This window comes from Phyllostomus hastatus, unplaced genomic scaffold (assembly GCF_019186645.2).
Source record: "Phyllostomus hastatus isolate PE091 unplaced genomic scaffold, TTU_PhHast_1.1 phas_contig_402, whole genome shotgun sequence".
Taxonomy (NCBI): domain Eukaryota; kingdom Metazoa; phylum Chordata; class Mammalia; order Chiroptera; family Phyllostomidae; genus Phyllostomus; species Phyllostomus hastatus.
Genome location: NW_025333873.1, coordinates 4438550 through 4452582, shown reverse-complemented (window position 1 = coordinate 4452582; position 14033 = coordinate 4438550). Strand labels below are relative to the sequence as shown.

At 43.0% G+C, this 14033-nt stretch overlaps 1 protein-coding gene across 6 annotated transcripts in view; it reads right to left on the bottom strand.

Annotated features, from left to right (window-relative positions):
* The window catches only part of DTNB (dystrobrevin beta), a 172757-nt gene that overhangs the window by 114832 nt on the left and 43892 nt on the right, over positions 1–14033 (bottom strand). For all 6 annotated transcript variants that reach the window (XM_045844349.1, XM_045844347.1, XM_045844350.1 and 3 more), the window contains exon 5: positions 6627–6712. In XM_045844349.1, the coding sequence (XP_045700305.1) occupies positions 6627–6712 (86 nt within the window). The remainder of the gene's footprint in view (positions 1–6626; positions 6713–14033) is intronic.

The following is a 14033-nucleotide window of genomic DNA, read 5'->3' as shown; positions in this document are numbered from 1 at the left end:
AAATACTCCTGCACCTTGAAATTGAAGGTATAGTTAAGTAATTACTTGGAAGTCATTACTTCTTGAATTACTGGTTTAAAAAGTATTTTTAGATTAGTTTTTCCATAAGAAAAACGACTGCTAATTTTTTACACCTTAAATGAAGTACAATGAATCTAAGTCCGTGTGATTCACTATGTACAGATAAAAAGAACTTACTAAAGAAGAGACAATCACATTTAATAAAAATATCAAAAAAGTTAAACTTGACCTCTAATTAAAGTCATAAAACCTTCTGGCATTAGAGACTAAATTACTTCCCAGATCACTGGTTCATTGTGCCAGTAATTCTCTTTCTATTGATACACCTATGAAAAAGGGTATGCTGATTCCCCATTAGTTGTTCCAGATAAAAATATAGACTTTCTCCCTTATGGAAAAACCTACAATCAAGCCCTTAAATGCCCAGGTGCACACAATTTAAAAAACATTCTGTCCTCTGTGTAATGGCAAAACAATGCTACTTGTCATTCTACCAGTATCGTATAAGCTTCCTTTTTTCCCTGATGATAACGATCCTGGTTTTACTCGCTGCGTCTGTCCACCTGTCCACTCCCGTCACCCCACATGGCCAACCACACACACAGACACTTCTGCAAGACGACAGGGCTGTTTCCAATAAAGACCCAAGTCTATATACATGGAAAGCATTTTCTTTTAGATATTAGTTTTCCTTGGCGAAATGACTTTCATCTCCTGTCATCCTTCTACCAAATAAGCACGTACACACACCTGCATGTTTATAAGTGCCTGGATGTGACTCAGTCCAAGTGCATACGTCGGTCCCAAACTCACGAGCACCCTGACACCATTCACCAGGCCAGCGCGAGGCCGGCGGCGGGGAGTGGGCGGGCTGGGGCTTCCAGTGCTGGCCCCGCCAGAACTCCCTCCGACAAGTCTCCAGGCCTCCCTTGGTGTGTGCTGGCTTTTCTTTCTCTTATTCACAAAATGCAGACTCAGGACTTATCACTTCTATGCTTCCAGCTCCAAAACATTTTGGTTATATGAGAAACGTCAACGTGGCCATCGTTCACATTAAAGTCACTTCTGTCTGATCAAGAAAAGAACTGGCCAACAGAAAGCAGCCCGGGGAAATACGCAGTGACAGGTGGCCAAAAGACCAGAGCAGGGAGGGATACATTTTGAACAGGCAAAACTATTTACTTATAACTTCAAAGGCCGGCCTCCCATAGTCTGTTAATGAAACATCCAGGAGGCAAACAATTAAAATGACACAGCTGCCAGTTCTGGGTAAAAATAGAAAGAACCTCAAGTCACCATATCTCTGGCTCCTCAAAGTGCCATCCACCAAAAATATGTGAAAATATAAGTACAATCATATAAACTATTATTATTATTATAAAACCACGTTTATGCTACAACCCAGATAAGATACCTGTTATCATTTTAGTATACTTCATACTTTTTCTACGTGCATCATAAGTTTTTGTTCAAAACAGCTCTGCCTGGCATGGCTCAGTGGACTGAGCACTGGCCTGCGAACCAAGGGGTCGTTGGTTCAATTCCCAGTGGGGGCACATACCTGGGTTGCAGGCCAGGTCCCCCGTAGGGGGCACACATTAATGTTTCTGTCCCTCTCTTTCTCCCTTCCCCTCTGTCTAAAAATAAATAAATAAAATATTTAAAAAACTGTACTACATTTATGCATTTGACCTGAAACATAGCTGAAAGGCATTGCATGTGGGTATCCCAAAACTTAACTGAGCTCTCACTGTTGGACACTACAGCCCTTTCAAGTTTTCGTATGTTATAAAGTGCCTTGCAACAGATACACACCAAACTTGAGGTGCACTTCTCATTAACGCCTTGGGATAAACTGAAGTAGTAGAATGCGTCAGTGGGTATAAATATTCTTACCATCTTCCCGATGCTCACCGTGAGACTGGCCCTTCAAAATGTAGCACCAGTTTTTTAAAAAATTTAAAAATAAATTTCATGAGTTCATCTGCTCCTACTTTTTGGTGTACAACAGATGGGGCGTGAATAAGGGTAGATTAAGTTTCTTAGAAAACAAACAGCAGAAAGTAAATAAATCACATACTGAGACTGACGATAAAGTACAATGTAATAAATAATGGGCTTTCTAGTCTATAAATGTTATTGTTCTCTGAGTTATTTTGGGGATTTCTGACATGGCTGAGTTTTGATCATGCTTATAATTAAAGTCTACATTCTGATGATAAATCTTCGGTGCTGTGTTGAGAATCCTAAACAGAGTTACCTTGAATCCAGGACATAGTCCTTAACGGCCACGACAGTGAGCCATTTCTGTAAATAAATGACACCTGGGACAGAACCTCTCTCGTGAGAGATCTGAAAACTCTAATGAAGAAAAGTTTCAGACTAAAAGCACAAATATTGGTTAAGTCATTTCAAAGGCTATCTTGACACTAAAAGCAATATATATATATATATATATATATATATATATATATATATATCAAATTTAAAAAGGGAGGGGACAAAATTACAGGAAAAAAATAGAAAGGAAAAGGTAAAAAGCAGAAAGATCAAAATGAGAGTAAGAAAAGTAGAAATACTAAGGCGTACTTCATAAATTAGAAAACCATTAACAGAGGTGCTAGCAGAGAGCACTGTCAGTCCAAGACGGAGAAGCTAAGAACAACAAAGACAGTGGAGTAAGTAGGGAAAAGAAAGTGAATAAATGGTCAAATACTGTTTGATCTTGCAATGCAGTGTTATGTATCACTTTTGTCTACACTATTAATTTCAGCTACTCCAACTGAGTAGGACACAGCTGAGAACTAGGAAACCAGGGGCAAAGGATTCTCCCGACAGGCAGAACTGCCAACCAGGCCGCAGAAGCTCAAGGGCTTCTCCCGTGACCTCTGAGTAATCTCAACCTCCTTACTCGAAACAGAATACTAAGAATTTCGGCTGCGTTTCCTCCGTCAGCAGTGTATCAGGAGTAAATCAGAAGCAAAGAGAGATCTGCAGAGACCAGTACCCTGATAACACCATCACGCCCTCCAGCGATAAAGGGCACACACACATCATCTCCATCGCTACCAACAACCACAGCGACAAACACTCAAGAACTGCAGCAGCACCACGGTCTGAAAGCATGAGGCAGGACAACCCACCCAGCGCCTCACTAGAAGCCCCACATGCATCAGAGAATGACATCCCCAAGAGACGGAAACGCGTTTAAGTTACGATCAGTGAGCTCTGTTTAATGTGAGGGGGACAGACCACATTCAAAGTGATTTCTGCCCTGGATGCTTAAAATTAAAAAGGGGAAACAGGCTTCAGTCTCTGACTATTTTGCTCATTTTAAACACCTCATTCTCAAGCTATTTATGGTACCATAAAAACAATGAAATAGTGACAGATGGTAAAGCAGCTACGACTTTGAACATGAAGACGACAATGAAGCCACATTTTAAACCTATCTGAATGATAAAAACACTGTCATGAGCGGCTCAGAGTGGCGTGTAACTCACCAACCCACACGCGGTGTGCAATGCCTGGCATTCTGAGCACACCTGACATGTCACGTGTGCCTGGGCGTGCGTGCTTTCATGCCACTCGAATGCTGGTCACTTGTGTGCCTCCAAGAAGTTCAAAAGCCACATCCATAAAAAAAACAGAACTGCTGTCACTCGGATCCCTTCCACGTTTCACATGGTACTGAAATTTGTGCCTTCTCACTCACAGTTACAACAGGCACGTGCAGTCATTTAAGGGCTCCGTCGACGATTTATACTTGGCAAAATCTTAGCACTCACTATGTGCCAGGGATCCGCTCTATGTAGATGTAGCAGATTCAGTCATCACAGAAACCTAACAATTCCAGAGCCATCTAAAATGTGCATTTACATAATCAATTTTTTTTCATTTTCAACCAGTTTATTTGGTACTAATTAAAATGGCAATGTATATATATATATATTTTAACCGTTTTTTTAATTTTTACTTTTTCAATTACATTTGGCATTCAATATTATTTTATATTAGTTTTGGGCGTACTGTATAGTGGCTAGAAATTTTTATAAATTACAAAGTGACCCCCCCCCCACATGTCCAGTACCCACTCGGCACATACATTGGTATTACAATGTTACTGACTACAACATACTCCCTACCAGGGGTGTCCGACCTGTTAGCATCTCTGGGCCACACTGGAAGAAGAAGAGTTGCCTTGGGCCACACATTAAATGCACAAACACTAACCTCAAATACACAAACACTAACAAAAACTGATGGGCAAAAAAAAAAGGTTTAAAGTAAATTTACGATTTTGTGCTGGTCCACGTTCATAGCCATCCTGGGCCACGTGTTGGACACCCCTGCCTGTCCTTTCCATCCCCATGACTACTTTGTAACTACCAATTGTACTTCCCCCTCCCTTCACCTTTGCCACCCTGACCCTGAAACACATGTCACTGTGCGCTGTCATATATTCTCTTTTTCTTTTCTTTTTTAAAGATTTTATTTATTTTTAGACAGAGGGGAAGGGAGGAAGAAAGAGAGGGAGAGAAACATCAGCATGTGGTTGCCTCTCATATGCGCCCCCTACTGGGGACCTGGCCCACAACCCAGGCCTGTGCCCTCACTGGGAATTGAACCAGCGACCCTTTGGTTTGCAGGCTGGCACTCAATCCACTGAGCCACACCCAGCCAAGGCTAATTCTTTATCTGGTATCATCATCATTAAATAACAGAATCTCGACTTTATTTTTCTTTCTGTTTGAATGAAGTAAAGTTGCATCTATATCATATTGTTTTCCTCAGAAAAACATGTTAGAATTAAAATATGAAGAAATTTCAGCCCAAAAGAGTAATATTACCATGTGAAAAAAAACAGAAGAACATTTAAATAAAACTATAATTCTCATTACCAAAAATTAGGCATTGCAGCTGATTCTGAAATGGAGGCAAACCGGATGACAGTTTGACCAAATGCGTTATCTAAGATCTCGCTTTAGAACATTGAAATCTGTATCTAGTGAGCCATCTAGCTTTCCAGCTTTTGATGTCATGGTAACATGTAAGAAAAAGCAGATGCCATTTTTTTAAAGAAGAATTCAAAGTGTCTCTCTCTCTTCCTCCCTCTCTCTCTCTCTCTCACACACACACACACAGAAATAAAAAAGAAAAGAAAAACAAAAAGAAAAAGCACAGCCCTGGCTGGGTGGCTCAGTTAACTGGAGATTGTTTTGTACACCAAAATGTTGCAGGTTTGACTCCCAGTCAGGGCGCAAATCTAGGTTGCAGGTTCGATCCCTGGTCAGGGTGCAGACGGGAGGCAACAGATCAATGTTTTTCTCTCTCTTTCTTTCTGTCTCTCCCTTCCCCCACCCACCCTCCCTAAAATCGACAAACACATCCCTGGGTGAGGGTTAAGACAGAAGAAGAAAGAAAAGAAAAGCACAGAAGACAAATGCACCCGCAAAGTAATCTTGCCCAAAAGCCTGTACTTGAATTTGATCAAGCCTCCATATCTTTCAATGAAAACAAAACGTGTAGGGCACAGAGGAACATCATGGGACCCGATCGTCAAAATCCAGTCTACGAGAAATGCCACAGGGCAGATGACCCGGTCTCTTCCACAAACCAGTTCACAGGGTGTCTCCGCACTTCACTGAGACTCAGGCTTCTTTCTGTCCCACCTCCCGAACCCTGCCAGCGCCCCGCTCTGCGGGCGCCTGTGGTGCAGCTCCCGCTCCCTGCTCCCTACACGGGGCCAGCCCAGCGGACTCGGCAACGCAGCCGGGGCAGGGCTTGGAAGCCTGGCAGCGAGTGGAAATCCCCACTTCGCCCCTCAGTTGGCCTGTCTATAAAATGGGCAAGATACCACCTGCTGCTCAAAGAAATTTTAAGAATTCAGTGAGAAAATACGTGTTAAGCACCTAGCACAATGCTTGACTTATCTTAGGCAGTGAGTAACTATCTAAAAAGTGAATAAAAATCAAAGCAAAAATATTAAATAATTGTGAATTTCACCTCCTCTGCTTTCATCTAACCACCTCTTTATAGTATCTAATCAACAATAAAGTGCCAAAATGGTCAACAGTAAGAAAAAAACTTGGAAAGGTAACTGGAAAAGCACGCTGTCGATTTCCAGATAACCGAGCTTGACTCCGCAGCGCGCGAGAACAGCTCAGTCGCAGCAGACGCCGCTGGAGGATGAAGGGAGGCGCTAACAAAAGGGCTGACCTTGACGAAACCTGGTCAAAGCAATCAAATTTACTTTCTAACAGAACCATCAAACATAACAGAACAGTTGTGTAAACACACTTTTTAATAATATGGAAACCAGTTTAAAAATAATTTTTTAAATGTCCACATTACTGCTCCAAATCTCTTCCATCTTCTTGCTTTAAACTTAAAGCTTTACGATAAAAACACTAAACAAATTCAACCAACTTTTCCATCTGAACAGTAGGTGGCGTAACTCACAGGCTCTGAGTCAGGTGAGCGATGTGGCGGTAAACACAAACGTTTAACACAGCATCATCCAAAATTCTGAAAACATTCACGTAAAACTGCTTGAAAGTCCCAATTTGAAAATAAAAATTTTCAAACGATATGAGAATACTTACATCGCAATTTGTCCAGCATTTTCCCACCACACATGGTTGCTAACATAGCTTTAACTGAGAATACCGTCATCTTGCCTCGGCCCTCGCTGCAAGAGAAATTATATTACAAATAGTTGCCATCTGGAGCCACAAAAGCAATCAAATGTTCATTAAACAGCGAGCAACCAGTGAACTGATCCCTACCCTTTTCTGCCACATTACCTTGGATTTTTAGAAACCTCGGATTATTGCGTCTTTGTAGAATTAAGGCTTCATCTACGCTAGGTGCGTAGTGCTAAAACTACCTGGAACCCAAATTATTTGGAAACTGGTTTTATAAACATTCTGCAAAGCAATTTCTACTGGCTGTGTGGGCAGAGGCCTACACAGAAGTAAATTCCTTATCAATGTAGCCCATTACATCCACAGCTGCAGTGTTTTTAAGTATTCAAAACTGTGGCATCACTTGTTTTGAATACTAATTCAGAAATGTGTCCTTCCATCAACATATTATAACAATCGTTTATTGTTACGTACTAAACCAACAGGGTGCACGTTGCTACAGAGATTTTACAGGACACTCATCTTTGTTTTTACTGCAGCAACCTCACGGTATCATGGGTTTATCCTGAGAAGCTCAGTCATACCTATCTCAGCCCTTCCCATCCCACAACGGTGAGAAAAGTGAAGGGGAAGGGTCGGTAGCAGTAAACCTTGTTTAGAAATTGGAATGATGAGACGTGGAAGAGCATGAACCAATTACCCAAGGCCATGCTGCATCCGTGGAGCCGAGAGGATGCCAGCCCAGGTCCCTGCCCGAACAGGCCCCGCCCCCCCAGGCAGCCACGCCCTGGGCTCACGGCAGATGGAAGCCCCACTACTCAGTTTTTTAAGTTATCATGTGTAAGTTCACAAGGGTTTCTGTGCTAGTCTTACACAGCTTGTGCTCACAAAGTTTCCTAGTAACTCGGTAAAATACCTGTGCAATAATGAGAATGATACTGTCTTCGTTTTAATCAGCAAGTGTCGTCCTCTTTATGCTAATGGCCCCATTTTACTTGCCATTTACTATATTATGCCACCCTATTTGTATTTACTAAGCATCTCCCATGTTCCCAACCTTTGTCTACAGTAAGATCATACCTGAAAAAAGGCAAATTATCTATAAGCCAGAAGGTTCTCAGTGAAAACCTTCACCATGACATTTTCTTAACTATTATGTCTCATTAAGTTTATTCATAAGATAAAATGGAAATCTCTACATAACAAGTTAAAATTAGGACGGGGTGTTCTAAATACCGGATCTTTAGAAATGCAGAGTCTGTCCTCCTGTCTTATACGGGACCTGGAAATGATAAGGAACGGTCCCATGTCGAATACCCACTGCATTACATGAGGCAATGTCCCATGAAGAGCATCAATTACGTCGGAACGAATGCACACCCAAAACTGATAGAGGACTTTTAACAGTGGACGTTTCCTTTCGGTCACCAACCCCCCAAATGCTGAGTCTACCTTTAAGTAAACCCTCCTTACGGGACTCGTCCTCTTCTCATTAACAAAATATCGAAAAGGAAAAGAACCCTCAGATACCTGCCTCCCCATCTTTCTTGAAACTCAGACATGGGCACACGACCCAAGCTCCACCAATGAGATGCAGCTCTAGACTTCAAACAGAAAACTCATCTCTCGGCAGCTGGAACTCAGAGGGTCCACGGGAGAGCGTGGCAGCCGCTGGGGCAGCCACACCCCGTGTCCCGAGGCAACAGAGAGACGGTGTTGGGGCGGCCCCCGCAGCCCAGCATCAGTGCTGTCCGGAGCACAAGCAGCAGCAGCATCTGAGCCCCGGCTGGTGGCAGAAGGGCTGTGTGAGGCCATCGCGTGGGACTCGGAGCTTCGTTCTCGGCAGCGTGATCTTCGAGGCTGCACCTCCCAACACTCTCAGAGAGTCTTTAGCAAGACCCACCCCCTTTTAATAAACCAGCCCGAGATGGTTTCTACCGCTTACGACCAAGGGCTCTGAGGCAGGCAGCTTCTGTCCTGCACGGGTGCGGAGAGCAGCAGCAGAGGACACCCCTGCCGCCCGGGGCAGAGCAGCCGTGCCCGGGGGTCGGCGGGGCGAGCACAGAGCAGGGCCCGCGAGCCCCGGAGCCAAGCCGCACGTGCGAACCCCGCTAAGGGCGTTTGCTAAGGTAAGGTGCTCAAGATATTTCTCTGCAGACTCATTTCATGATGCCAGAATATCCGGGGAATTCCACGGGGGAAAGTAAAAATAAACCGTAGAAGAGATTTTCATAAACATCAGGATCTGAACCACCTGGGGGAGGGGCGGCCTGAGACACAGAAAGGAGCTTCTGGGGTGCCGGCCCCCCAAGTGCTCGAGACGCACTTGTTTTCTATTTCTCAAAAACTGCTGTGTTAAAAAAACGAATCCTGGGAAAATGAAGGTCACCATTCCCGGACACAGCTAACCGTTTTAGGAGAAAATGAAGAAGGGGAGCCCTGTCGGTTAAAAGACACTTAAGATACAGAAACTGCAATGTATAAAATTTCCCCTAATAAAAGCTTCAATACTAAAAGTATATGAAAAAGAGAAAACTACCAAGGCCCAGGCTCCTTGGGTGTCCACTAATAGAAGACTGGCTATTCATGCTATTATAAAAATTTTTTTAAAAAAAGAAGAAGAAGAAGAAAAATAGCCCTGACTGGTATGGCTCAGTTGGTTGAGTGTCACTCCACAAAGTGCAAGGTCACCGGTTCAATTCCCGGCCAGGACCCATGCCCGGGTTGTGGGCCTGATCCCCATTTGGAGGCAAGAAGCAACAAATCTGTGATTCTCTCCCACAGCAATGTTTCTCTCCCTCTCTTTCTCCCTCCCTTCCCTTCTCACTGAAATAAATAAAATTTTTAAAAAGAAATGTAATATATGAAAGATAAAGAACATATCTGAGACAGTTTACTACATAGAAAAGGCAAGGCATGGAACAAAATAATTGCTAGAATGCAGTCTAGCAATTACTTTAAAAAGGAAAGAGCAAAAATAATATTCTCATGGGCGGTCCCCAATTTATGATGATTCCACTTAGAATTTTTCATCTTTATGATGGTGCAACAGCAATATGCATGCAGCAGAAATCATGTCAAATGCTGACTTTTTCCTGGGCTGGTCATATGCAGCGTGATACTCTCCCATGATGCCAAACAGCTGTAGGGGCCACAGGCTCCCAGTCAGCCACGTGACCATGGGGCAAACGACCAGTGCTCTACTGGGCGGCACTGAGTGCATTTCCAACTCAGGGCATCTTCAACGTACGGTGGGTTTACTGGGACGTAGTCCCACTGTATGGCGAAGAGCATGTGTATTTGTCTGTATGTGTTTAACCAACTGGGAAGGGATGCTGAAAAAGCAACATTAGTTGTCGCCAGGGTGGCGAGTAGGCAGCCAAAGGAGAGCAATGAAAGAGTGGTCACTTCTTACTTTACGAACATTCAGCATGCTTATACTAGAAAAGAAGGTTCTGGAGTCATCCCCTCAGCTTCCAACTCAGGGCACTAGAAAAAGAACAGCAAATTAAACCCAAAACAAGCAAAAGGGGAAAAAAAATACCATGAGTAAGGGCAGGAATCAATAAAAATTGAAAACAGAAAACACAGAGAAACATGAATGAAACCAAAAGCTGGGTCTTCAGATGAATCAATAATGTTAATAAATCTCTGGCCAGACTCAGGAGAAAAGAGGAAAGACACAAATCACCAATATCGAGAATGAAAGATGAGATACACCGCACGTTCTATAGACATTGAGGAAATAATAAGGAAACATCACAAAAAACTTTGTGTCCGTAAGCTCCACAATCTGAACCGACTGGACAGACACAACCGCCCCCCGACGGAACGCACCACCAGGGCTCCCTCAAGAACAGACACACAACCGGGAGAGGCCGTATCCGCTGTAGAGATGGAGGCGGCATTGTTAAGCCTTCCGAAAAATAAAGCTCCTCATTCAGGGGGCTGTGCTGGCGAATTCTAAACAGCTGAAGAAGGAAATAGTTGCATTTCTACACTAATTCTTCCAGGAAATAAAAACAGGAAAAAAAACAGTTCCCAATTCTTTCAAGAGGCCAGCATTTTTTTTTAACCCAAAACACACAGCCATTACAACAAAAGAAACCAAGTTGGTCCTTCATTAATTTAGACACAAAAATCTTCAGCAAAACGTGAGCAAATCAAATGTTACAATATATAAAGAGGATAAGGGGGGCTTGGTGTAAGGAATGTCAGTTAACACCGATTTGACATCTGAAAAACAATCATCATAATTCAGCATATTAACAGACTGAAAGAGAAAAACCAGAGGCAGATGACAAAATTCAACACCCATTCCTGACAAATACTCTCAGAAAACTAGAGGGGAAAAGGAACTGCCTCAATCTGATAAAGAACATCTGAAAAATAACAACAGCTAACATCATGCTCAATAATGACAATGCTTTTCCCCCAAAGACCGAGACCAGGTCAAAGAGGACTGCTCTCACCAACGGTCAGCATCACATTGGACTGACCCGCTGGTGCGATAAAGCAAGAAGAAAGAAAAGGCATACGGATTGAAAATTTAACAAATAAAACTATTTCTACTCCAGACAATATGACATTTTATACAGAAAATCCCAAAGAACCTACCAAAAATATCTGCAGACCCTGCCAAAACAAACACTATCACGGATTTGAGCAATGCTGCAGAATTCACGGTCAACATGAACATTCAATTTTATTTCCACAAACTAGCACAAGATCATAGGAAATACAATGGCACCAAAAATACCAAAAGCATCAATTAAAAAGTTTTTTTAACTTTTTAAAAAATGTGCTGATTCTAGAGAGTGAGAGGAAGGGAGACAGAGAGAGAGAGAGAGAGACAGCGATTCGTGGCTCCACCCACCCACATATCCATTGGTTAGTTCTTGCAGGTGCCCCAATGGGGGATCAAACCCACACACCTGGAGTATCAGGACAATGCTCCAATGTACTGAACTGCCCAGCCAGGGCAATAAAAAGCTACAAAAAAATGTTCAAGATGAATACAATGAAAACTCCAAAATACTGATTCAAGAAATCACAGAGGATGCAAATAGATGTGACATGTTCATGAAGCTAAAGGCGATACTGTTAAACTGCCAACTCTCCCTAAGCTCATCAGGACCTGTGGTGACTCAGGGCAATCCCAAGCAAATTCACCATAGAGCACTTTTGTGGAAATCAGCAAGATGATTCTCCGTATATCCTCAGAGTTGTAAACCCTTACAAAGCTCGGTGAGGTATGAGAACATACTAAAGCTACAACTCGCTCGTCCAAATCCCACCCTGTTCGTAGCACTGTTTAAAAGCCCTTTGTGTTATTTTATTACGCATCCAGGGCTGAGAACTACAAACGTAAAACTTTGAATGCAATACCAAGACTTTAGCTTCTATTTTACAGGCAATGATAGATCAAAGGATGTGATCAAAGATTAGAGAGAATGAATCTGTGTTTGTTCAACTCTCTCTGGCTCCAAATCTGACACTCTGCCTTCAAAGAGCTAGTCCTTGCTGAAGAGGAGAAACCGGTGTCATCAGGGCAAACAGACAGGACAGAGCGGCAGGGCCCAGCGCACGGGCGGCACAGCCAGGCCCAGCTTCCACCTCCGTTCCCGAAGAAAGACTTAACCCGCGGTACCCACCAGTACGCACCATACGACAGGTCTCAGTGGGCACTATAACATCTTTCTTTCTAAAAACTATTGTAACAGCACTTACACACTTTTTCTTAATTTTCAAAATGTTTTAGAAACGAGTATTTACAACGTTTTCCCTTCTTTATTCAAAATATTATGTAACTCAACTCTGTTGCAAATAATAGTCCTAGATTCAGAAAGTCTTACATGCAAACACAGAATAACAGACGAACTTCTCATTCAACCTGGACCGGCACTCAAACACCCGTATCCTTGTCCACTAGTTCGGGTTATTCCTAGTCTCAATGGCTGGTCTTGGATCAAGTACTCTGTAGATGCATTAACAAAGTCATGCCTTAACTCCTCAACTAATAATTATCCGTAATAATTACCTCACCCTCTCTCATACCTACTTTCCAACCACTTTTCCTATTCACGACACAGACACAGCAACCTCCACACCTGATCTCCCTCCCAGCAACCCTGGCTCTTCTCTCGGCCCAAATGCTCTCCGGGCTGCGCCGGCGTACGTGTGCGTACCATCACACGCTTTCCTGAGGCTGAGGGGACGTGTGTCTAAGTGACAACGTGCGGATGAAGGGCCTTCATGAGTAAGGCGGAGGGTGTTTGAAGTGTGGGCTCAGGAGAGGAATCGGAGATCAAGGATCACAGTAAATGTGGGGGGGATAGACTGGCAGAAAGGAGAGATGTGGAAATGATGTTTAGTGAGCCCTTACGTTTAAGAACCCGTTGAATAGTATGCAAAGTCGGCTCAGGTCTTAATTATGAACAAATCCTCCCCACCTGCAATGCTCACCATCATTTACAACTTTAGGGTCACAGTTTCAACTATCGGAAGGTTTACTTGCCTTTCTAAAGAAAATATTAATATAAACAAATTAATAAATGGTATATTTAAAGATACTTATATAAAAATCTAAGTATAACTTAGTATAAAGAAATAATCACCCGCCCTGGCTGGCACAGCTCAGTGGATTGAGCGGGGGCTGCGAACCAGGCATCACAGGTTCGATTCCCAGCCAGGGCACATGCCTAGGTTGCAGGCCATGACCCCCAGCAACCGCACATTGATGTTTGTTTCCCTCTCTCTCTCTCTCTCTCTCTCTCTCTCTCTCTCTCTCTCTCTCCTTCCCTTCCCTCTCTAAAAATAAATAAATAAAATCTTTTAAAAAAAAAGAATCATCCAAATAAAATTATTGAAGGGGTGTTCTCACAATTCTTACTTCTTCAAATCACATTTCTTTTTACATTTTTACTCCCAAAAGAAAAACACTGAGCATCCACGCTTTTGCTCTGCCCCTGAAGTCACTTTCCGCCTCAGTGCAACTCCCCACAACTGCCCCAAACGAGGTCAAGGGAAAGTGTCACTTTCGCTTTGCTAATGTTTCACAACAACTCCTGCATTCTTCCTCTAAGATTAGAGGCAACAGAGGAAAACTAGTCACTTAGCAGCATAATACCCTATGATTATGTCCTTTACCTAACTGATTCTTTCTTCTTGAAAAAAACTCATTCTTGACCCTTCCCACCAGACAGCTGAATTTAATCCACATACTTTGCTCAGGTAACATTTAAAAGTGAAGAGTCAGCTGCCCTGGGTCACGGGACATACCATGTAACCTCGCCCGAGTCCATGTTTTCAGCAATGCCCAGGTGAAGCCCAGGTTCCTACCAGAATCAATTCTCTGCAAACAGG